Source organism: Cherax quadricarinatus, chromosome 11 (genome assembly GCF_038502225.1).
Source record: "Cherax quadricarinatus isolate ZL_2023a chromosome 11, ASM3850222v1, whole genome shotgun sequence".
NCBI lineage: Eukaryota > Metazoa > Arthropoda > Malacostraca > Decapoda > Parastacidae > Cherax > Cherax quadricarinatus.
This window is the reverse complement of record NC_091302.1, coordinates 37,943,481-37,963,569: the sequence shown is the minus strand read 5'-3', so window position 1 is coordinate 37,963,569 and position 20,089 is coordinate 37,943,481. Positions and strand designations below refer to the sequence as shown.

Below are 20,089 nucleotides of genomic sequence, written 5' to 3'. Positions count from 1 at the left end.
CATACACGCTTACTATAACCCACTTTTCACATCCAATCTTTATTTTACTCCATGAGCCACCTCCCGCGGGGTATCAAAGATAGAGGGTGAGAGGATAGTAGTTTGATGGTACAATGGTAGCTGATGGAATATAGTATGATAAACTGTTTATAACAATAAGAGCAGAACTTAGCTTATGGTGTCCTCTTTTTAGTATTTAGTCTATCTTAAAGTTTTCTAAAGTTTCTAGTGATTATAGCATTTACTAGCACTTCTTGTAGTCCATTATATTGATCTACCACTCTGTGAAGGAAAAATATCTAGTATCTTTTCAGTATCTGTATTTTTTTTAGTTTCTGGCCATGAGTAAATTATGGCATGCAGATTTCTGGAGGTGCATTATTTTGCCCGAGTCTGTGCTAGGAAGAAATGTGTTACACTAATTTGCAATTGTTTTTAACACACTGGCTGTTTCCCACTGAGGTAGGGTGACCCATAAAAAACACTTTCACCATCATTTTTTCCATCATTGTCTTGCCAGAAGAAGGCCTGTAGCAACCTCAGTGTAGGCACTGTACTTTCCACCTCCAGGACTCAAATCTGGTTAACTGGTTTCCCTGATTCCCTTCACAAGATGTTACCTTGCTCACACTCCAATAGCTTGTCAAGTCTCAAACACCACTTGCCTCAACTCCTTTCTAAAGTGCTTACATGCCTGCTGGATGTTCAAGTCCCTTGCACACAAAAATCTCCTTCATCCCTTCCCTCCAACTTTTCCTTGGGAAACCCCTACTCTGCCTTCCCTCCACTACAGATTTATTTATCCTCCAAGTGATCCTATTTTGTTGTCCTTTCTAAATGTCCAAACCACCTCAACAACTCCCTCTTCACCCCTCTGGATAATACTTTTAGTAACTCTTCACCTCCTAATCTCCAGTCTACGAATTCTCTGCATAATATTTATGTGTACCACACATTGCTCTCATACATGACATCACCATTGCTTCCAGCTTCCTCATCACTGCTATATTTACAACCCATGCTTCACACCCATATAAGTGTTGGTGCCACTGTACTCTCACATATTCCCCTCTTTGCTTCTGTGGATAATGTTCTTTGTCTCTGCAGATACCTCAGTGCACCACCCATCATTTTCCCCTCCATCAGTTATGTGGTTCACCTCGTCTGTCATATATCCATCTGCTGATAAGCCCACTCCTAAATATCTGAACATGTTCACAATATAGATATCACAATTTTGATAACCCTTTGAATCCCAGCATTCCCTGTTAATCCTTCAGAGTGCAGTTAATGTTTTTCTACCTCCAGAACTCAGATATATAAGTTTTTTTTTTTCAACAAACTGGTTGTATCCCACCAAGGCAGGGTGACCCAAAAAGGAAAACAGAAGTTTTTCTACCATTAAAAAAGTTTTCTACCACTAAAAGAAAAATGAAAGTTTTTCTTTTTAAATTTAGTAATAAATACATAAATATCCATTTATTATTTTTCTGTGGCAAAGTTCTTGGGCATCTTTGATGGGTGCCTTATGTTGCCATACTACACTTCATACCTGTGCAGAGACTAGCCACATTATCAATACTAGTTTTAGTAGTATAATACAGTATTAGCAAAGAAGCTGCACTGATTAGGTATAAAAATATTAATTAGTTCTTTGGTCCAATTTCTATATTTGCTACTCAACATGTGGATTGGATACCTGTATCATCGTTTTTCTGGAAACACTAGTGGGGACTGTGACATTTTGTCTTGAGTTTCCTTAGTGTTACCCAAACTAATGTGCACATCAGTCAGAAATAAAAATGTGTATAGATTCATTTCATGTGCTGTGAGGCAGATGGGATGTCTGGCAGATGGGAGGGTCCCTACACATTGGAGTTCTGATATTCTTCAGGTAGAGAATATTTTGTACATTACTCATTGTCTGACACATCATTGTTATTCATTTAGAACCTCAGAATGATTTTTATTTTTTTGTATGTTGATACTTCTATAAGTAAGACATAATTCATGTCCAGCTTCATTGAAGTCTACATTTTTTTTTTTTTTTGCTAATTAACATTCATACCACTCTGTGACACAAAATATGTATTTAGATCTTTGGTGATACAGTATTATTTAAAGAGTTAAATTTGACTAGGAAAGTGTGACAATCTACACAAACATAGAAAAAAATATGTAGGATTGGAAGAGGGTATACAGGGATTAGGGAGGTACTTGGATAAAGGTTCAGTATTGCAAAGGAAATTTCATGTAATTTTTTTTTTTTTTTCAACAAGTTGGCCGTCTCCCACCGAGGCAGGGTGACCCAAAAAAGAAAGAAAATCCCCAAAAAGAAAATGCTTTCATCATCATTCAACACTTTCACCACACTCACACATAATCACTGTTTTTGCAGAGGTGCTCAGAATACAACAGTTCAGAAGCATATACGTATAAAGATACACAACATATCCCTCCAAACTGCCAATATCCCAAACCCCTCCTTTAAAGTGCAGGCATTGTACTTCCCATTTCCAGGACTCAAGTCCGACTATATGAAAATAACCGGTTTCCCTGAATCCCTTCACTAAATATTACCCTGCTCACACTCCAACAGATCGTCAGGTCCCAAGTACCATTCGTCTCCATTCACTCCTATCTAACACGCTCACGCATGCTTGCTGGAAGTCCAAGCCCCTTGCCCACAAAACCTCCTTTACCCCCTCTCTCCAACCCTTTCGAGGATGACCCCTACCTCGCCTTCCTTCCCCTATAGATTTATATGCTTTCCATGTCATTCTACTTTGATCCATTCTCTCTAAATGACTAAACCACCTCAACAACCCCTCTTCTGCCCTCTGACTAATACTTTTATTAACTCCACACCTTTTCCTAATTTCCACACTCCGAATTTTCTGCATAATATTTACACCACACATTGCCCTTAGACAGGACATCTCCAATGCCTCCAACCATCTCCTCGCTGCTGCATTTAGCACCCAGGCTTCACACCCATATAAGAGTGTTGGTACTACTATACTTTCATACATTCCCTTCTTTGCCTCCATAGATAACGTTTTTTGACTCCACATATACCTCAATGCACCACTCACCTTTTTTCCCTCATCAATTCTATGATTAACCTCATCCTTCATAAATCCATCCGCCGACACATCAACTCCCAAGTATCTGAAAACATTTACTTCTTCCATACTCCTCCTCCCCAATTTGATATCCAATTTTTCTTTATCTAAATCATTTGATACCCTCATCACCTTACTCTTTTCTATGTTCACTTTCAACTTTCTACCTTTACACACATTCCCAAACTCATCCACTAACCTTTGCAATTTTTCTTTAGAATCTCCCATAAGCACAGTATCATCAGCAAAAAGTAACTGTGTTAATTCCCATTTTGAATTTGATTCCCCATAATTTAATCCCACCCCTCTCCCGAACACCCTAGCATTTACTTCTTTTACAACCCCATCTATAAATATATTAAACAACCATGGTGACATTACACATCCCTGTGTAAGACCTACTTTTACGAGGAAGTAGTCTCCCTCTCTTCTACACACCCTAACCTGAGCCTCACTATCCTCATAAAAACTCTGTACAGCATTTAGTAACTTACCACCTATTCCATATACTTGCAACATCTGCCACATTGCTCCCCTATCCACTCTATCATATGCCTTTTCTAAATCCATAAATGCAATAAAAACTTCCCTACCTTTATCTAAATACTGTTCACATATATGCTTCAATGTAAACACTTGATCTACACATCCCCTACCCACTCTGAAACCTCCTTGCTCATCCGCAATCCTACATTCAGTCTTACCTCTAATTCTTTCAATTATAACCCTACCATACACTTTTCCTGGTATACTCAATAAACTTATTCCTCTATAATTTTTACAATCTCTTTTATTCCCTTTCCCTTTATATAAAGGGACTATACATGCTCTCTGCCAATCCCTAGGTACCTTCCCCTCTTTCATACATTTATTAAACAAAAGTACCAACCACTCCAACACTATATCCCCCCCTGCTTTTAACATTTCTGTCATGATCCCATCAGTTCCCGCTGCTTTACCCCCTTTCATTCTACGTAATGCCTCACGTACCTCCCCCACACTTACATTCTGCTCTTCTTCACTCCTAAAAGATGGTATACCTCCCTGATCAGTGCATGAAATTACCACCTCCCTTTCTTCCTCAACATTTAAAAGTTCCTCAAAATATTCTCGCCATTTACCTAATACCTCCCTCTCCCCATCTACTAATTCCCCTACTCTGTTTTTAACTGACAAATCCATACTTTCCCTAGGCTTTCTTAACTTGTTTAACTCACTCCAAAATTTTTTCTTATTTTCATTAAAATTTCTTGACAGTGCCTCTCCCACTCTATCATCTGCTCTCCTTTTGCACTCTCTCACCACTCTCTTCACCTTTCTTTTACTGTCCATATACTCTGCTTTTCTTATAACACTTCTGCTTTGTAAAAACCTCTCATAAGCTAACTTTTTCTCTTTTATCACACCCTTTACTTCATCATTCCACCAATCACTCCTCTTTCCACCTGCCCCCACCCTCCTATAACCACAAACTTCTGCCCCACATTCTAATACTGCATTTTTAAAACTATTCCAACCCTCTTCAACCCCCCCCCCCACTACTCATCTTTGTACTAGCCCACCTTTCTGCCAACAGTCGCTTATATCTCCCCCGAACTTCCTCCTCCCTTAGTTTATACACTTTCACCTCCCTCTTACTTGTTGTTGCCACCTTCCTCTTTTCCCATCTACCTCTTACTCTAACTGTAGCTACAACTAAATAATGATCCGATATATCAGTTGCTCCTCTATAAACATGTACATCCTGGAGCCTACCCATCAACCTTTTTTCCACCAATACATAATCTAACAAACTACTTTCATTACTTGCTACATCATACCTTGTATATTTATTTATCCTCTTTTTCATAAAATATGTATTACTTATTACCAAATCTCTTTCTACACATAGCTCAATTGAAGGCTCCCCATTTACATTTACCCCTGGCACCCCAAATTTACCTACTACCTCCATAACATTTTTACCCACTTTAGCATTGAAATCCCCAACCACCATTACTCTCACACTTGATTCAAAACTCCCCACGCATTCACTCAACATTTCCCAAAACCTCTCTCTCTCCTCTACACTTCTTTCTTCTCCAGGTGCATACATGCTTACTATAACCCACTTTTCACATCCAATCTTTATTTTACTCCACATAATTCTTGAATTAATACATTTATAGTCCCTCTTTTTCTGCCATAGCTTATCCTTCAACATTATTGCTACTCCTTCTTTAGCTCTAACTCTATTTGAAACCCCTGACCTAATCCCATTTATTCATATAATTCATATAATTTATTCATATAATTAGATGAAAGATATATATTACTGTATTGACAGGTTGATGAATAAGACATATGTGCAGCATCTGGGTATCTTTGTTTAAGATATGTTTCACCCACCAGGGTCTTTTATCAGTCTTATACAGAAATATAAGAAAAGGGAGTTATAGGTGAACCTCACTGCTTCAATTCTATATAGAAGCCTTTTCTCATGTCTCATGTTTCACCTACTCTGATGGGTGAAATATCTCTCAAATATAGATACCCAGATATTGCATGTGTCTTATTCATCAGGGAATATCTGATAAACATGTGGCATTAAGAATGAATTGAAATGTAGGGAATTATGAAAGAGTAAATTTGAGAGAGAAATGAATAAGAATAATACATAGAAAATTATATTCACTTATAATCTCAATAAATGAATTTTGGTACTTTCAGATCCTGGACGACAAAGTTCATTCATCAGTAATGAAGAGTTACAAGAGGTTATAGATCTACTTTCCCTTCCTCTCACCACTGATACTAATATTCTTGAAACTGGAGGTGGTAGTGATGGAGGAAGTAGTACTGGAGGAGGCAATAGTGGAGGAAGCACAGTTGGGGGAGGTGCTAACAGTGGGGGTGGAAATAGTAATATTGGTGGTGGAAATGGAGGAGTATCAGATGGAGCAGATTATAGCACTAGTATAGGAATTGGTGGTGGTGGTAGTGGAGGAAGTAGTGGAACAGGAAGTGTCAACAAAGGAGGGAGTGGAACTAGAAGAGGAGGGGGAGCTCAAGGAGCATCCCCTGTAGGTCTCAGTCCAACTCATCACCCCTCCATAACTCAGCTTTTTGAAGATGCCAGCAAGCAGCAAAAGCAGCAACAGTTACAATTAAAATCTCAACAGCAGCAGCAGCAGCAGCAGCAACAGCAGCAGCAACAGCAGCAGCAGCTTCCAAATACCCAACCTCCACAAAAGTCTTTAAAACAGCAGCAGCCGCAGCCACCCCAACAGCAGCAGTATCGTGAGCAGCTACAACAGCCTTTGCAGTATCTCCAGCAACAGCAACAACAACAACAACAACAACAACAACAACAACAACAACAACAACAACAACAGCAGCAGCAGCAGCAACAGCAACAGCAACAGCAACAGCAACAACAACAACAACAACAACAACAACAACAACAACAACAGAAGCAGAAGTACCCACAGCAACATTCCCAGCACCAACAGTATCAGCAACAACTCCCAGCAAGTAAGAGCTGTGCCACGTCACACCATTCTTTGGGAGAACTGGTGGTTGAAGCCCCGGAAAGTAACAGTCAAGTCAGCACTCCACTTTGGCCTCCTTCGGGAATTGCACCAGGTAAATGACACGAGTCTAAGTTTATCAGTACTGTATCGAACAGAGGGAGGAAACCATCTTACACCTGATAATAGTAAGTTAGGGATTTGTTAAAAACTGCCTTGTCTGTGGAGACTATTGTACAGAAAATTTCTGTCTTAATAACCAATAGTGATAACAATTTTGCAAAAAATCCTAACACTTTAGGTATGCAGTGTAATTTTTTTCCATAGTGATATTGAAAGTGTTTCTTTATTAATTTTCAGTAGCAAATATTTAAAGCTTTGGAAGTTTTGAGTATGTCACTCAAAGTAATTTTGCACAGATCTGTTTCTTTGTAATCTGCATTCTCCTTCAATTTTAGATTTGTTATACAATATAAATTGTGTAAATCTTGATATTGCTGCATTTTTCTTAATTTCTGTTAATTTTTCTGATCACTACTGCATACACAGCATTCTGAAGCATCTCTGACATTTACTCCATATATTTAAAGCATAACCTTCTGGTGCTAGGTGTTATGATGGCCACTACTACGGTAACTGTTACTGTGATGACTCCTATTATGATAACCACTATAATAAATAAATATTAATTTTCTGCTATGATGACTGCTGCAACTAATATAATCATTACTGTTAATACAATGGTAGTTACATTTACAGTTGTACCTTGACTTACAAGTTTAATTAGTTTTTGTGACCAAGCTCGTAACTCAGTTTGCTTGTACATCAAATCAGTTTTCCTCATTGAAATTAATTGAAATGCCATTAATCAGTTCCAGCCAATTTTAATAATATGGGTTTTTAAATAAAAATTAATTATAAATAAGAAATATTGTATATTCCACCCACCACCCTCACTACTCCACTCACCACCATCTCTGCTACACCCACCACCCTCACTACTCTACTCACCACCATCTCTGCTACACCCACCACCCTCACTACTCCACCCACCACCATATCTACTCCACCCACCATTGTCACTACTCCATCCACCACCCTCACTACTCCACCCACCACCATCTGTACTCCACCCATCACCATCTGTACTCCACCCACCACCTTCACTACTCCACCCACCACCTTCACTACTCCACCCACCACCATCTCTACTGCACCCACCACCCTCACTACTCCACCCTCCACCATATCTGTTCCACCCACCATTATCACTACTCCATCCACCACCATCGCTACTCTACCCACCACTATCACTACTCCACCGACCACCATGACTACTCCACCCACCGCTGTCAGTAGTCCACCTACCTTAATGGAGGTTACTTCTTCCCCGGATTTATACGAGAATCAAACAAGGGACGAGGTGCCTCACTGCAATCTGGGATTAGTGTGGGAGTATTATCCTTCCAGTTATGTCTTGGAAGAGCATATGGGATGGGAGGACGTACCTGACATTCCTCTGGGTACAGAGTGGCGTATCTGAAGCTTGATCATAACTCGGATTTTGGCTTGCAACTCAAAGCAAAAAATCGACCGACCGACAGCTCATAACTTGGAACACTCATAGGTTGGGGCACTCATAAGTCAAGGTACAAATGTATTAGAATTACAACATGGGTGACTAAAATTATTACCACAACTTGCTTCTATGTTATAATACAGTTACTGCACTGACTATTGCTAAAATTGCTACTGACACTACTATGATTATTACTACATCATCATCTGCTGACTATTAATATGCTATATCTACTACTTCTACTATGACTGTTACTGTATTGCTACTGCTGTGGCTTCGTATGTCATCTTTTGCTATAACTGGTACTACTGCTTTGGCTACTAGTGTACTACTACAGTAACACCCGATTTAATGGAAATTAGAAATAGTAGACTGAATCTGTTGGATCATTTGAGGTATGAGTGGACAAAGTTCATTTGTTACAGAACTGTTCATTAGCGATATGACCATGGCGAAAGAATCTCGTCTTTATCTACCATCTTTGCCATTACAGTGGTACCTTGACTTACGAATGCCCCAACTTATGAGTTTTCCAAGTTAAGAGCTGTTGCTCGGTCGATTTTTTGCTTTGAGTTGCAAGGCAAAATCTGAGTTAGGAGCTAGCTTCAGATACGCCGCCACTAATTTGTGGCGTATCTGAAGTCAAATCCAACTCTGTACCCAGAGGAATGTTAGGTACGTCCTCCCATCCCACATGCTCTTCCAAGACACAACTGGAAGGATAATACTCCCACACTAATCCCAGATTGTAGTGAGGTACCTCATCCCTTGTTTGGTTCTCCGGGGAAAAGGTAACCTCCATTTTAACATTCAGAGTTTTTCCAGAAACATTAATTAAGGTGGGTGGAGTACTGATAATGGTTGAGTAGTAATGGTGGTTGGTGTAGTAGTGATGGTGGTGGGTGGAGTAGCGAGGGTGGTGGGTGTGGTAGAAATGGTGGTGGGTGGAGTAGTAATAATGGTGGGTGGAGTAGATATGGTGGTGGGCAGAGTAGTGAGGGTGGTGGATGAAGTAGTGATAATGGTGGGTGGAGTAAATATGGTGGTGGGTGGAGTAGTGAAGGTGGTGGGTGGAGTAGAGATGGTGGTGGGTGGAGTAGTGAGGGTGGTGGATGAAGTAGTGATAATGGTGGGTGGAGTAGATATGGTGGTGGGTGGAGTAGATATGGTGGTGGGTGGAGTAGATATGGTGGTTGGTGGAGTAGTGAAGGTGGTGGGTGGAGTAGAGATAGTGGTGGGTGAAGTAGTGAAGGTGATGGATGAAGTAGTGATAATGGTGGGTTGAGTAGATATGGTGGTGGGTGTAGTAGAGATGCTGGTGGGTGTAGTAGAGATGGTGGTGGGTGGAGTAGTGAAGGTGGTGGGTGGAGTAGAGATGGTGGTGGGTGGAGTAGTGAGGGTGGTGGGTGTAGTAGAGATGGTAGTGGGTGGAGTATACAATATTTCTTACTTATAAATACATTTTCCTTATTTAACCCTTTGACTGTTTACGACGTGTAAATACGTCTTCAGGATGTACATGTTTATAGAGGGGCCACAGATATATCAGATCACTTTCTAGTTGTAGCTACACTGAGAGTAAAAGGTAGATGGGATACAAGGAGAATAGAAGCATCAGGGAAGAGAGAGGTGAAGGTTTATAAAGTAAAAGAGGAGGCAGTTAGGGTAAGATATAAACAGCTATTGGAGGATAGATGGGCTAATGAGAGCATAGGCAATGGGGTCAAAGAGGTATGGGGTAGGTTTAAAAATGTAGTGTTAGAGTGTTCAGCAGAAGTTTGTGGTTACAGGAAAGTGGGTGCAGGAGGGAAGAGGAGCGATTGGTGGAATGATGATGTAAAGAGAGTAGTAAGGGAGAAAAAGTTAGCATATGAGAAGTTTTTACAAAGTAGAAGAGATGCAAGGAGGGAAGAGTATATGGAGAAAAAGAGAGCAAATGAGAGAGTGGGTGAGATGTTATCAACAAATTTTGTTGAAAATAAGAAAAAGTTTTGGAGTGAGATTAACAAGTTAAGAAAGCCTAGAGAACAAATGGATTTGTCAGTTAAAAATAGGAGAGGAGAGTTATTAAATGGAGAGTTAGAGGTATTGGGAAGATGGAGGGAATATTTTGAGGAATTGTTAAATGTTAATGAAGATAGGGAAGCTGTGATTTCGTGTATAGGGCAAGGAGGAATAACATCTTGTAGGAGTGAGGAAGAGCCAGTTGTGAGTGTGGGGGAAGTTCGTGAGGCAGTAGGTAAAATGAAAGGGGGTAAGGCAGCCGGGATTGATGGGATAAAGATAGAAATGTTAAAAGCAGGTGGGGATATAGTTTTGGAGTGGTTGGTGCAATTATTTAATAAATGTATAGAAGAGGGTAAGGTACCTAGGGATTGGCAGAGAGCATGCATAGTTCCTTTGTATAAAGGCAAAGGGGATAAAAGAGAGTGCAAAAATTATAGGGGGATAAGTCTGTTGAGTATACCTGGTAAAGTGTATGGTAGAGTTATAATTGAAAGAATTAAGAGTAAGACGGAGAATAGGATAGCAGATGAACAAGGAGGCTTTAGGAAAGGTAGGGGGTGTGTGGACCAGGTGTTTACAGTGAAACATATAAGTGAACAGTATTTAGATAAGGCTAAAGAGGTCTTTGTGGCATTTATGGATTTGGAAAAGGCATATGACAGGGTGGATAGGGGGGCAATGTGGCAGATGTTGCAAGTGTATTGTGTAGGAGGTAGGTTACTGAAAGCAGTGAAGAGTTTTTACGAGGATAGTGAGGCTCAAGTTAGAGTATGTAGGAAAGAGGGAAAATTTTTCCCAGTAAAAGTAGGCCTTAGACAAGGATGTGTGATGTCACCGTGGTTGTTTAATATATTTATAGATGGGGTTGTAAGAGAAGTAAATGCGAGGGTCTTGGCAAGAGGCGTGGAGTTAAAAGATAAAGAATCACACACAAAGTGGGAGTTGTCACAGCTGCTCTTTGCTGATGACACTGTGCTCTTGGGAGATTCTGAAGAGAAGTTGCAGAGATTGGTGGATGAATTTGGTAGGGTGTGCAAAAGAAGAAAATTAAAGGTGAATACAGGAAAGAGTAAGGTTATGAGGATAACAAAAAGATTAGGTGATGAAAGATTGGATATCAGATTGGAGGGAGAGAGTATGGAGGAGGTGAACGTATTCAGATATTTGGGAGTGGACGTGTCAGCGGATGGGTCTATGAAAGATGAGGTGAATCATAGAATTGATGAGGGAAAAAGAGTGAGTGGTGCACTTAGGAGTCTGTGGAGACAAAGAACTTTGTCCTTGGAGGCAAAGAGGGGAATGTATGAGAGTATAGTTTTACCAACGCTCTTATATGGGTGTGAAGCGTGGGTGATGAATGTTGCAGCGAGGAGAAGGCTGGAGGCAGTGGAGATGTCATGTCTGAGGGCAATGTGTGGTGTGAATATAATGCAGAGAATTCATAGTTTGGAAGTTAGGAGGAGGTGCGGGATTACCAAAACTGTTGTCCAGAGGGCTGAGGAAGGGTTGTTGAGGTGGTTCGGACATGTAGAGAGAATGGAGCAAAACAGAATGACTTCAAGAGTGTATCAGTCTGTAGTGGAAGGAAGGCGGGGTAGGGGTCGGCCTAGGAAAGGTTGGAGGGAGGGGGTAAAGGAGGTTTTGTGTGCGAGGGGCTTGGACTTCCAGCAGGCATGCGTGAGCGTGTTTGATAGGAGTGAATGGAGACAAATGGTTTTTAATACTTGACGTGCTGTTGGAGTGTGAGCAAAGTAACATTTATGAAGGGATTCAGGGAAACCGGCAGGCCGGACTTGAGTCCTGGAGATGGGAAGTACAGTGCCTGCACTCTGAAGGAGGGGTGTTAATGTTGCAGTTTAAAAACTGTAGTGTAAAGCACCCTTCTGGCAAGACAGTGATGGAGTGAATGATGGTGAAAGTTTTTCTTTTTCGGGCCACCCTGCCTTGGTGGGAATTGGCCAGTGTGATAATAAAAAAATAAATACGTCTTACGAGCCAATGTTTCTGACGTATTTATACGCACAAATTCTAGCGGCTTCAAATCAAGCGGGAAAGGCCTGGTAGGCCTACATGAGAGAGAATGGGTCTCAGTGGTCGGTGTGCACCCTGTGAAAAAAATCTGGGACCCAGCGGTGCATTGTGGGAACGCCATCTTGTTAGTCCATTTTCACCATGCCTCTCGGTAAGAAGTTCCTCACTCCTCGGCAGATTGGAGGTCTTTTGTTCCCAAGTGATAGCTCTAACAGCGATGAAAATGTCAGTGACAGTGAATTCCAGGGTTTTGAAGTGAGTGTTACCGGAAAAAGTGCCCAGGATAACGTAATTAGTGATGAAAACCCAGATGACCCACAACCTTCCACCTCTGGTGCTGAGCCGGCTTGTTCACGTTCACGTTCACCTGTACCAGGACGAAAGAGGAAACTATTTGGCCGTGTACAACACCCAGATGATAGCAGTGAATGTGATAGTGATAGTGATTTCAAGGTCATTGAAAGCAATTCTAGTGACAGTGAGGGTGAATATTCCCCAGTGAAGCGGCAGTATGTACGACGTAGCATGCGGTCTGGTAGTGTTTCATATGTTGTTCCAAGGGGAAGGAGAAACTCTGGGAGCACATCCCGTGGCCCTACACCATGACCCGATAGTGAAGATGACGATATTGTAACGATGGGTATGAATGATGTGAGTGAGGGAGCAGGCAGTGGTGGTGATAGTGAGGGTGGCACAGCCCATGTGGCACCATCAGCGGGCCGCGCTACTACCCACGCTGCTGACTCTGCACAACAACCAGCCTCACCCGACCCCACACTCCCACAACCTGCACTCCCACAACCTGCACAACCACAACCAACCTGCACAACCACAACCACGGTACAATATCCAGACCCCACCAGCAGACTGCATCTGGGATTGGCAGGACGGTGACGAGTTTGTTCCCAGTCCCCATGACTTTGATGAAACACAAAGTGGAATAAAGCCATCATGTCCACTTGGGAACAATGCCAGTGAACTGGACTGCTTTGAGTTATTCTTCGATGAACCCCTGATGGACATCATTGTCAGGGAAACGAACACATACTGTGATTACACCATGGCAAATACAATTTTCTCACCAAAATCACGGCTACACAAGTGGAAGGAGACAACTGTGGCAGAGATGTACCTGTTTTTTGCCATTATAATGCTTATGCCACATGTGTATAAGCACACTGTCACCACATACTGGGCAACAGAACGCCTGATTTCAACTCCAGGTTTTAGTGACATTGTAGGTGTCAATCGTTTCCTGATACTGTTACGTATGTTACACTTTTCAGACAAAACCAGGCATGACAGAAGCGACAGGTTATATAAGATAAGAAATGTGTTTATGTACCTGAAACAAAAGTGCTGCATGTATTTTTATCCCTTCAGGAAGCTTGTTATTGATGAGTCCTTGATTTTATTCAAAGGAAGACTCTCATTCAAGCAATACATACCAAGCAAGAGGAAACGCTTTGGTTTAAAGCTATTTGTACTGTGTGATTGCAGAAGTGGTCTAGTTTTGGATATCATTGTGTACACTGGCAGTAATACTTTGAGAGATACCATGAAGTTATTGGGTATCTCTGGTGATGTGGTTCGAACAATGATGGAACCATATCTTGGTAAGGGGCACATGTTATTTACTGATAAATGGTACACAAGCCCCTTACTCAGTGATTTCTTGCAAGTGAACTTGACAGACGTGTGTGGCACAGTGCGTCGTAATCGTAAACATATGCCAAGGTTCGACGCTGGCACTCGCAGAGGTGAGGTGCAAGCCTTTGCTGCCAATGACATCATGGCATTTCGGTGGCATGACAAACGTGATGTCACATTATTGACATCAGTTCACCGAAACGAAATGGTACTTAGTGGCAGGCACAACAGAGAGACCAATGAACCCATTCTAAAGCCTGCAGCTGTCATGGACTACAACCTCAATATGTGCTTAGTGGACAAATGTGACATGCAGATTGGGTTTGCAGACTGTGTACGCAAGAGTTATAAGTGGTATATAAAACTTTTTTCCATCTTGTTGATATCTCTATGCTGAATGCTTATAACATATACAAGTTGAAGACCAACAAAACGCCAAAATATGGTGAATTTTGCTTGTCAGTAATCAGACAAATAATTGCAAAGTACCAAGGAGCAACACCTGCAATAGACCAGCGCCCACGAAATTACCAACACACGTCATCTCGTTTCAGGCCTGGTGATCACTACCCCATGCAACTGCCTCCTACTACTGCCAAGAAAAATGCTCAGAAGAGGTGTTATGTATGTATGCATACCACAAAATGCCCACAAACACGCAGAGACACTCGTTTTATGTGTGAGGAGTGTCAAGTGCCCCTCTGAATATACCCATGTTTCAAAGAGTTCCACAAGCTGCAGCAGTTCTAGGAACGTGTTTAGTGACTGTACATATGTATATATACGTATTATGGAACAATAGTAATAAACATTGTTTTGTATTGTTTGTTTGTGTAAACAACGTGCATACACAAACTAATAGTGATAAAGTTTGTTCTGTTATTGTGTTGTAAACAATGAGTGTATATTTGAACAATGCACCTTACATTGGTCTCACAGGCCACATAAGTTACCTGGAACAGAAAAATATTGAAAAATGCAAGAAACCTTTGAATTAGAGTAAATAAAAGAATACCGGGTGGGCGGCAGTCGCCGCTGTTGCCGTACGCACGTCACTTTCTGCAAACTTTGCGGCTCTATATCTCGGTAAATACTGATAGCAAAAAAATTTTTTTAGGCTTAAAACACTCAGAAAAATATTCCTAACATTTTCATAAGAATTTTTTTTTTTTTTTTTGAATATTTGGCGACATAGAATGACAGTTTCAGAGAGGGGCCTGAAACAGTCAAAGGGTTAAAAACCTTTAACAAAAAAATTGGGGTGGTTTTTTGGGGGCTGGAATGGATTAATGGCATTTCAATTAATTTCAGTGAGGAAAATTGATTTGATATATGAGCAAACCGAGTTACTAGCTCAGTCACAGAACAAATTAAACTAGTAAATCAAGGCACCACTGTACTAACTATTCCACTCCTCCCTATTGAGGGTTCCTACATCTATTTCTTGTTTCTTCTTTGACTTCTATATTCTCTCATTTCATTTGTTTGGTTTCTGTGCTCATTTTTCGAATGCACCCCAGAGTGACACAGTCCGGAAAAGCTTTATGCTTTCCATGTATGACATATGCATTTCTTGACAGGGCCACATGTGATGTAAATATTGTATGTGAAACTATAGCTTACTTTTGTTAATACAGATTCAGCAGGCTTGGTATTCCCATTGGCCTTTTTAACCCTTCATCCATATTTCATTATTGTCATTCTTACTTCTCATCATTTATTGTACTGGTGCTTCATATACTGTATTATGTTTTTTTTCACCAAGTTTTGGCTGAAATACATATGAAATAACAGAAGCTGATGCTGTTTATTGTATTTGCAAGTATGTATTTTCTCTTGACTTTTTTTAGCTGTGCATTGTAAAAAATGTAAAAGAAATTGCAAAAATTTCTTGCATCTTAATATTTCTAAGCAATACAAAATTGTATTACCCTCATTGAATCTTTTTAGGTTTGCAGAAAACTAATCAGTTACTTCCCCAGTTGCTGCACTGAATGACCTACATGGAGTTATCTTTTTTTGTGAATAATAATAATAATAATAATAATATGAAGAAGGTTGGAATAGTTTTAAAAATGCAGTATTAGAATGTGGGGCAGAAGTTTGTGGTTATAGGCGGGTGGGTGCAGGAGGAAAGAGGAGTGATTGGTGGAATGATGAAGTAAAGGGTGTGATAAAAGAGAAAAAGTTAGCTAATGAGAGGTTTTTACAAAGCAGAAGTGTTATAAGAAGAGTAGAGTATATGGAGAGTAAAAGAAAGGTGAAGAGAGTGGTGAGAGAGTGCAAAAGGAGAGCAGATAGAGTGGGAGAGGCACTGTCAAGAAATTTTAATGAAAATAAGAAAAAATTTTGGAGTGAGTTAAACAAGTTAAGAAAGCCTAGGGAACAAATGGATTTGTCAGTTAAAAACAGAGTAGGGGAGTTAGTAGATGGGGAGATGGAGGTTTTGGGTAGGTGGCGAGAATATTTTGAGAAACTTTTAAATGTTGATGAAGAAAGGGAGGCGGTAATTTCATGCACTGGCCAGGGAGGTATACCATCTTTTAGGAGTGAAGAAGAACAGGATGTGAGTGTGGGGGAGGTGCTTGAGGCATTACGTAGAATGAAAGTGGGTAAAGCACCTGGAACTGACGGGATCATGACAGAAATGTTAAAAGCCGGGGGAAGGGGGGATATGGTGTTGGAGTGGTTGGTATTTTTATTTAATAAATGTATGAAAGAGGGAAAGGTACCTAGGGATTGGCGGAGAGCATGTATAGTCCCTTTATATAAAGGGAAAGGGGACAAAAGAGATTGTAAAAATTATAGAGGAATAAATTTACTGAGTTCTAGGTAGTAGGCTGGTAGACAGCAACCACCCAGGGAGGTACTACCATCCTGCCAAGTGAGTGTAAAATGAAAGCCTGTAATTGTTTTATATGATGGTAGGATTGCTGGTGTCTCTTGTCTGTCTCATAAATATGCAAGATTACAGGTAAGTCTTGCTACTTCTACTTACACTTAGGTCACACTACACATACATGTACAAGCATATATATACACACCCCTCTGGGTTTTCTTCTATTTTCTTTATAATTCTTGTTCTTGTTTATTTCCTCTTATCTCCATGGGGAAGTGGAACAGAATTCTTCCTCTGTAAGCCATACGTGTCGTAAGAGGCGACTAAAATGCCGGGAGCAAGGGGCTAGTAACCCCTTCTCCTGCATATATTACTAAATTTAAAAGGAGAAACTTTAGTTTTTTCTTTTGGGCCACCCCACCTCGGTGGGATACGACTGGTATGGTATGTTGACTGCTGCATTGAGAAGGAGGTTGTAGGCAGTGGAGATGTAATACTTGAGAGCAGTGTGTGGTGTGAATAGCATGCAGAGAAATTGAAAGGGGATGTGGGTTACCAAGGGTATAATTCACAGGGGTAAGGAGAGGTTATTGAAGTGGTTTTGAGCATGTAGAGAGGATGAAGAGGAATAGGATGACACAGAGGGTATATAAATATAGAGGGGGAAGGTAGGAGGAGTAGGAGGAGTCCCAGGAATGGTTAGAGGAGGTAAAGGATTCTTGGAATTTTAGAGACTTGAGCATCCAGAAGGCTTGTTAGATAGGAGAGAGTGGAGGCAGGTAATTTCATGATTTGACATGCTGTTGAAGTTTGAGCAAAGTAACATGAATGGATACAGGGAAACTGGACTTAAGCATTGGAGGTGGGAAATACTATGCCTGTACTCTGAAGAAGGGGTGGGGCTGTTGCAGTTCAGAGGGTCATTTGAACTGTGATGTCAACACACTTATGGCAAAAAAGTGATTGAATGAATGATAATGGAAGTACAGATTTCTATTTTTCCTGGGTCACCCTACATTTTTGGGAGATGGCTGGTGTATTTTAAAAAATGGATACAAGTTGACCAGTGTAGGAAGTAGGTTGGTAAACAACAACCACCCAGGAAGGCACTACTGTCCTGCCAAATGAGTGTGAAATGGAAACCTAAAATTGTCTTACACAGTAGTAGGATTGCTGTTGTCTTTTCTTTGTCTCATAAACACAAGATAGCCTACATTTAGGTCACAATACACATGCATGTACATGTACAGTAAGGCCCCACTTTACGGCGTTTCGCCTTACGGCGTTCCGCTAATACGGCGATGTCAAATTATGACCAAAATTTGCTATACGGCAAGCAGTCTTTCAAATACAGCGCCCCTCACCCGGTTTGTTTACATTTTCTGTGACCACATCTATTATGTCAGGAAACTTTCCAAAATTTCAAGTGTTTAAAAGTTACTGCATATTTTATATGTACTCTGATAATTATACTTATGTGTACCTGTACCTAAATATACTTACACACTGTGCTGGTGTGCAGGTACACATTAAAATCGCTAAGTCTCTCTCTACTCATGACGCCAATACTACGTAATAATAATCACTCTTGGGCACACTAAATGTCTTATTTTACATCAATATAGGCATTTTCATTAATCCATCTATGATATTTTCCTCAAAATTATATATGAAACCCATTACATACCATATAAACATGATACATACACTCACAGAATAAAAATTGATGTAAATATGAGATTTGTTTACAAAGCAGCTGTGTAGGTAGTGTCAGAAGAATTACGTTTTCTCTAGTCAAACTGGGGGATAACTGTAGAAAAATATTCTTTTCGTATGCCTTTACTCTGTATATAGCAATTCACGACCCTTGTGGGTTTAGTGCTTTTTATAATAAAAAAAAATATTATTAATAATAATAATAATAATAATAATAATAATAATAATAATAATAATAATAATAATAATATTATTATTATTATTATTATTATTATTATTATTATTATTATTATCTTCATTCACTCTAAAAATGGTGTGTTGCTGTTTGTTTATTCTGAACTAACTTGTACAACTTGTACACAATGTAAGAGTATTTGTATTGTGAGGCAATTATTATTATAATAAAAAAAATATTGAGGTAAATGTTTTACAAACTCTTACAAATGGACGTGAATGAACTAAAAGTAGACACATATTAATACGCATTTATTTCGCCTGATCAAGTGATCATCCACTACCTGTTCAGTTGTTGTTCTTACATTGTCTCAACTCTGTATCTCGTTCTCTCTCTCGTTTACTCTTTCATTAACTAGTTGGCTGTCATTGACGATGGCGTCTAAGGCTAGCTGTGATAAAAAGAGAAGTCGTAAGCCTTTTGCTTTAAGTGCCAAGTTAGAGGATGATGGTGAGCCATTCTGATTTTATTCAATAAACACCCTGCCACTCACCTCTCACACATTAATATTAATATTTTAAGGTAAGTAATAAGTGTACTCTGTGTGTATCTTACCTTTTATTGTGTTTTTAATGCCTATTTCTATTGCTAACTTAATATAAGTTAGTGTAAACTTGTTGTCTGGCATTTATTGCATATTTTATGTGTGCTCTGATAATAATACTTGTGGAGCTGTGTGGTAGCTGGGTGGAGGGACAACATTACGTTTTCTCTGCTCAGCCATCAGAGAAAACGTGTATGAATCTGCGATGTTAATAATATGGCTCTGGGCCACAGTGTAGGTAGCCAGTAGGTGTAGCCCAAGCGGGCTACACCTACCGGCTACCTACACTGACTTCCTACAAATAAATACTACTCACCTCTCTTCCTATATTAAGACTACACATATTTTAAGGTAAATAATGAGTGTACTGTATGTGTATTTTACTTCTCTGGGATGTTTTAAATATCGTATATTAAGTATGAGATGGGGAGCCAGGGCTACCTACACCTGGGCTACCTGCACCTGACTCCCTACAAATAAGTACTACTCATCTCTCTCCCTACATTAAGATTACAAATACTTTAAGATAAGTAATGAATTTACTGTGAATGTATTTTACTTTGTGTTTTTTTAATGCCTAGTTCTATTACTAACTTAATATAATTTAGTGTAAACTTGTTGTCTGGCATTTATATGCATTTATAAATGGAAAAAATGGCGTTCTGCCTTCCGGCCATGTCTGCTTTCCGGCGACAGCCTGGAACCTAACCCGCCGTATAAGTGGGGCCCTACTGTATAAGTACACACACACATCTGAGTTTTCTTCTATTTTCTTAATATGTAGTTCTTGTTCTTTATTTTCCTTTCATATTCATGGGGAAGTGTAAAAGAATCCTTCCCCTATAAGCCAGGAA

General features: G+C 40.0%; 1 protein-coding gene across 5 annotated transcripts in view; it reads left to right on the top strand.

The window, feature by feature from the left end:
• The window catches only part of LOC128687596 (uncharacterized), a 213,115-nt gene that overhangs the window by 66,671 nt on the left and 126,355 nt on the right, over positions 1–20,089 (top strand). For all 5 annotated transcript variants that reach the window (XM_070083980.1, XM_053775140.2, XM_053775137.2 and 2 more), the window contains exon 6: positions 5,835–6,749. In XM_070083980.1, coding sequence (XP_069940081.1) covers positions 5,835–6,749 — 915 coding nt within the window. The remainder of the gene's footprint in view (positions 1–5,834; positions 6,750–20,089) is intronic.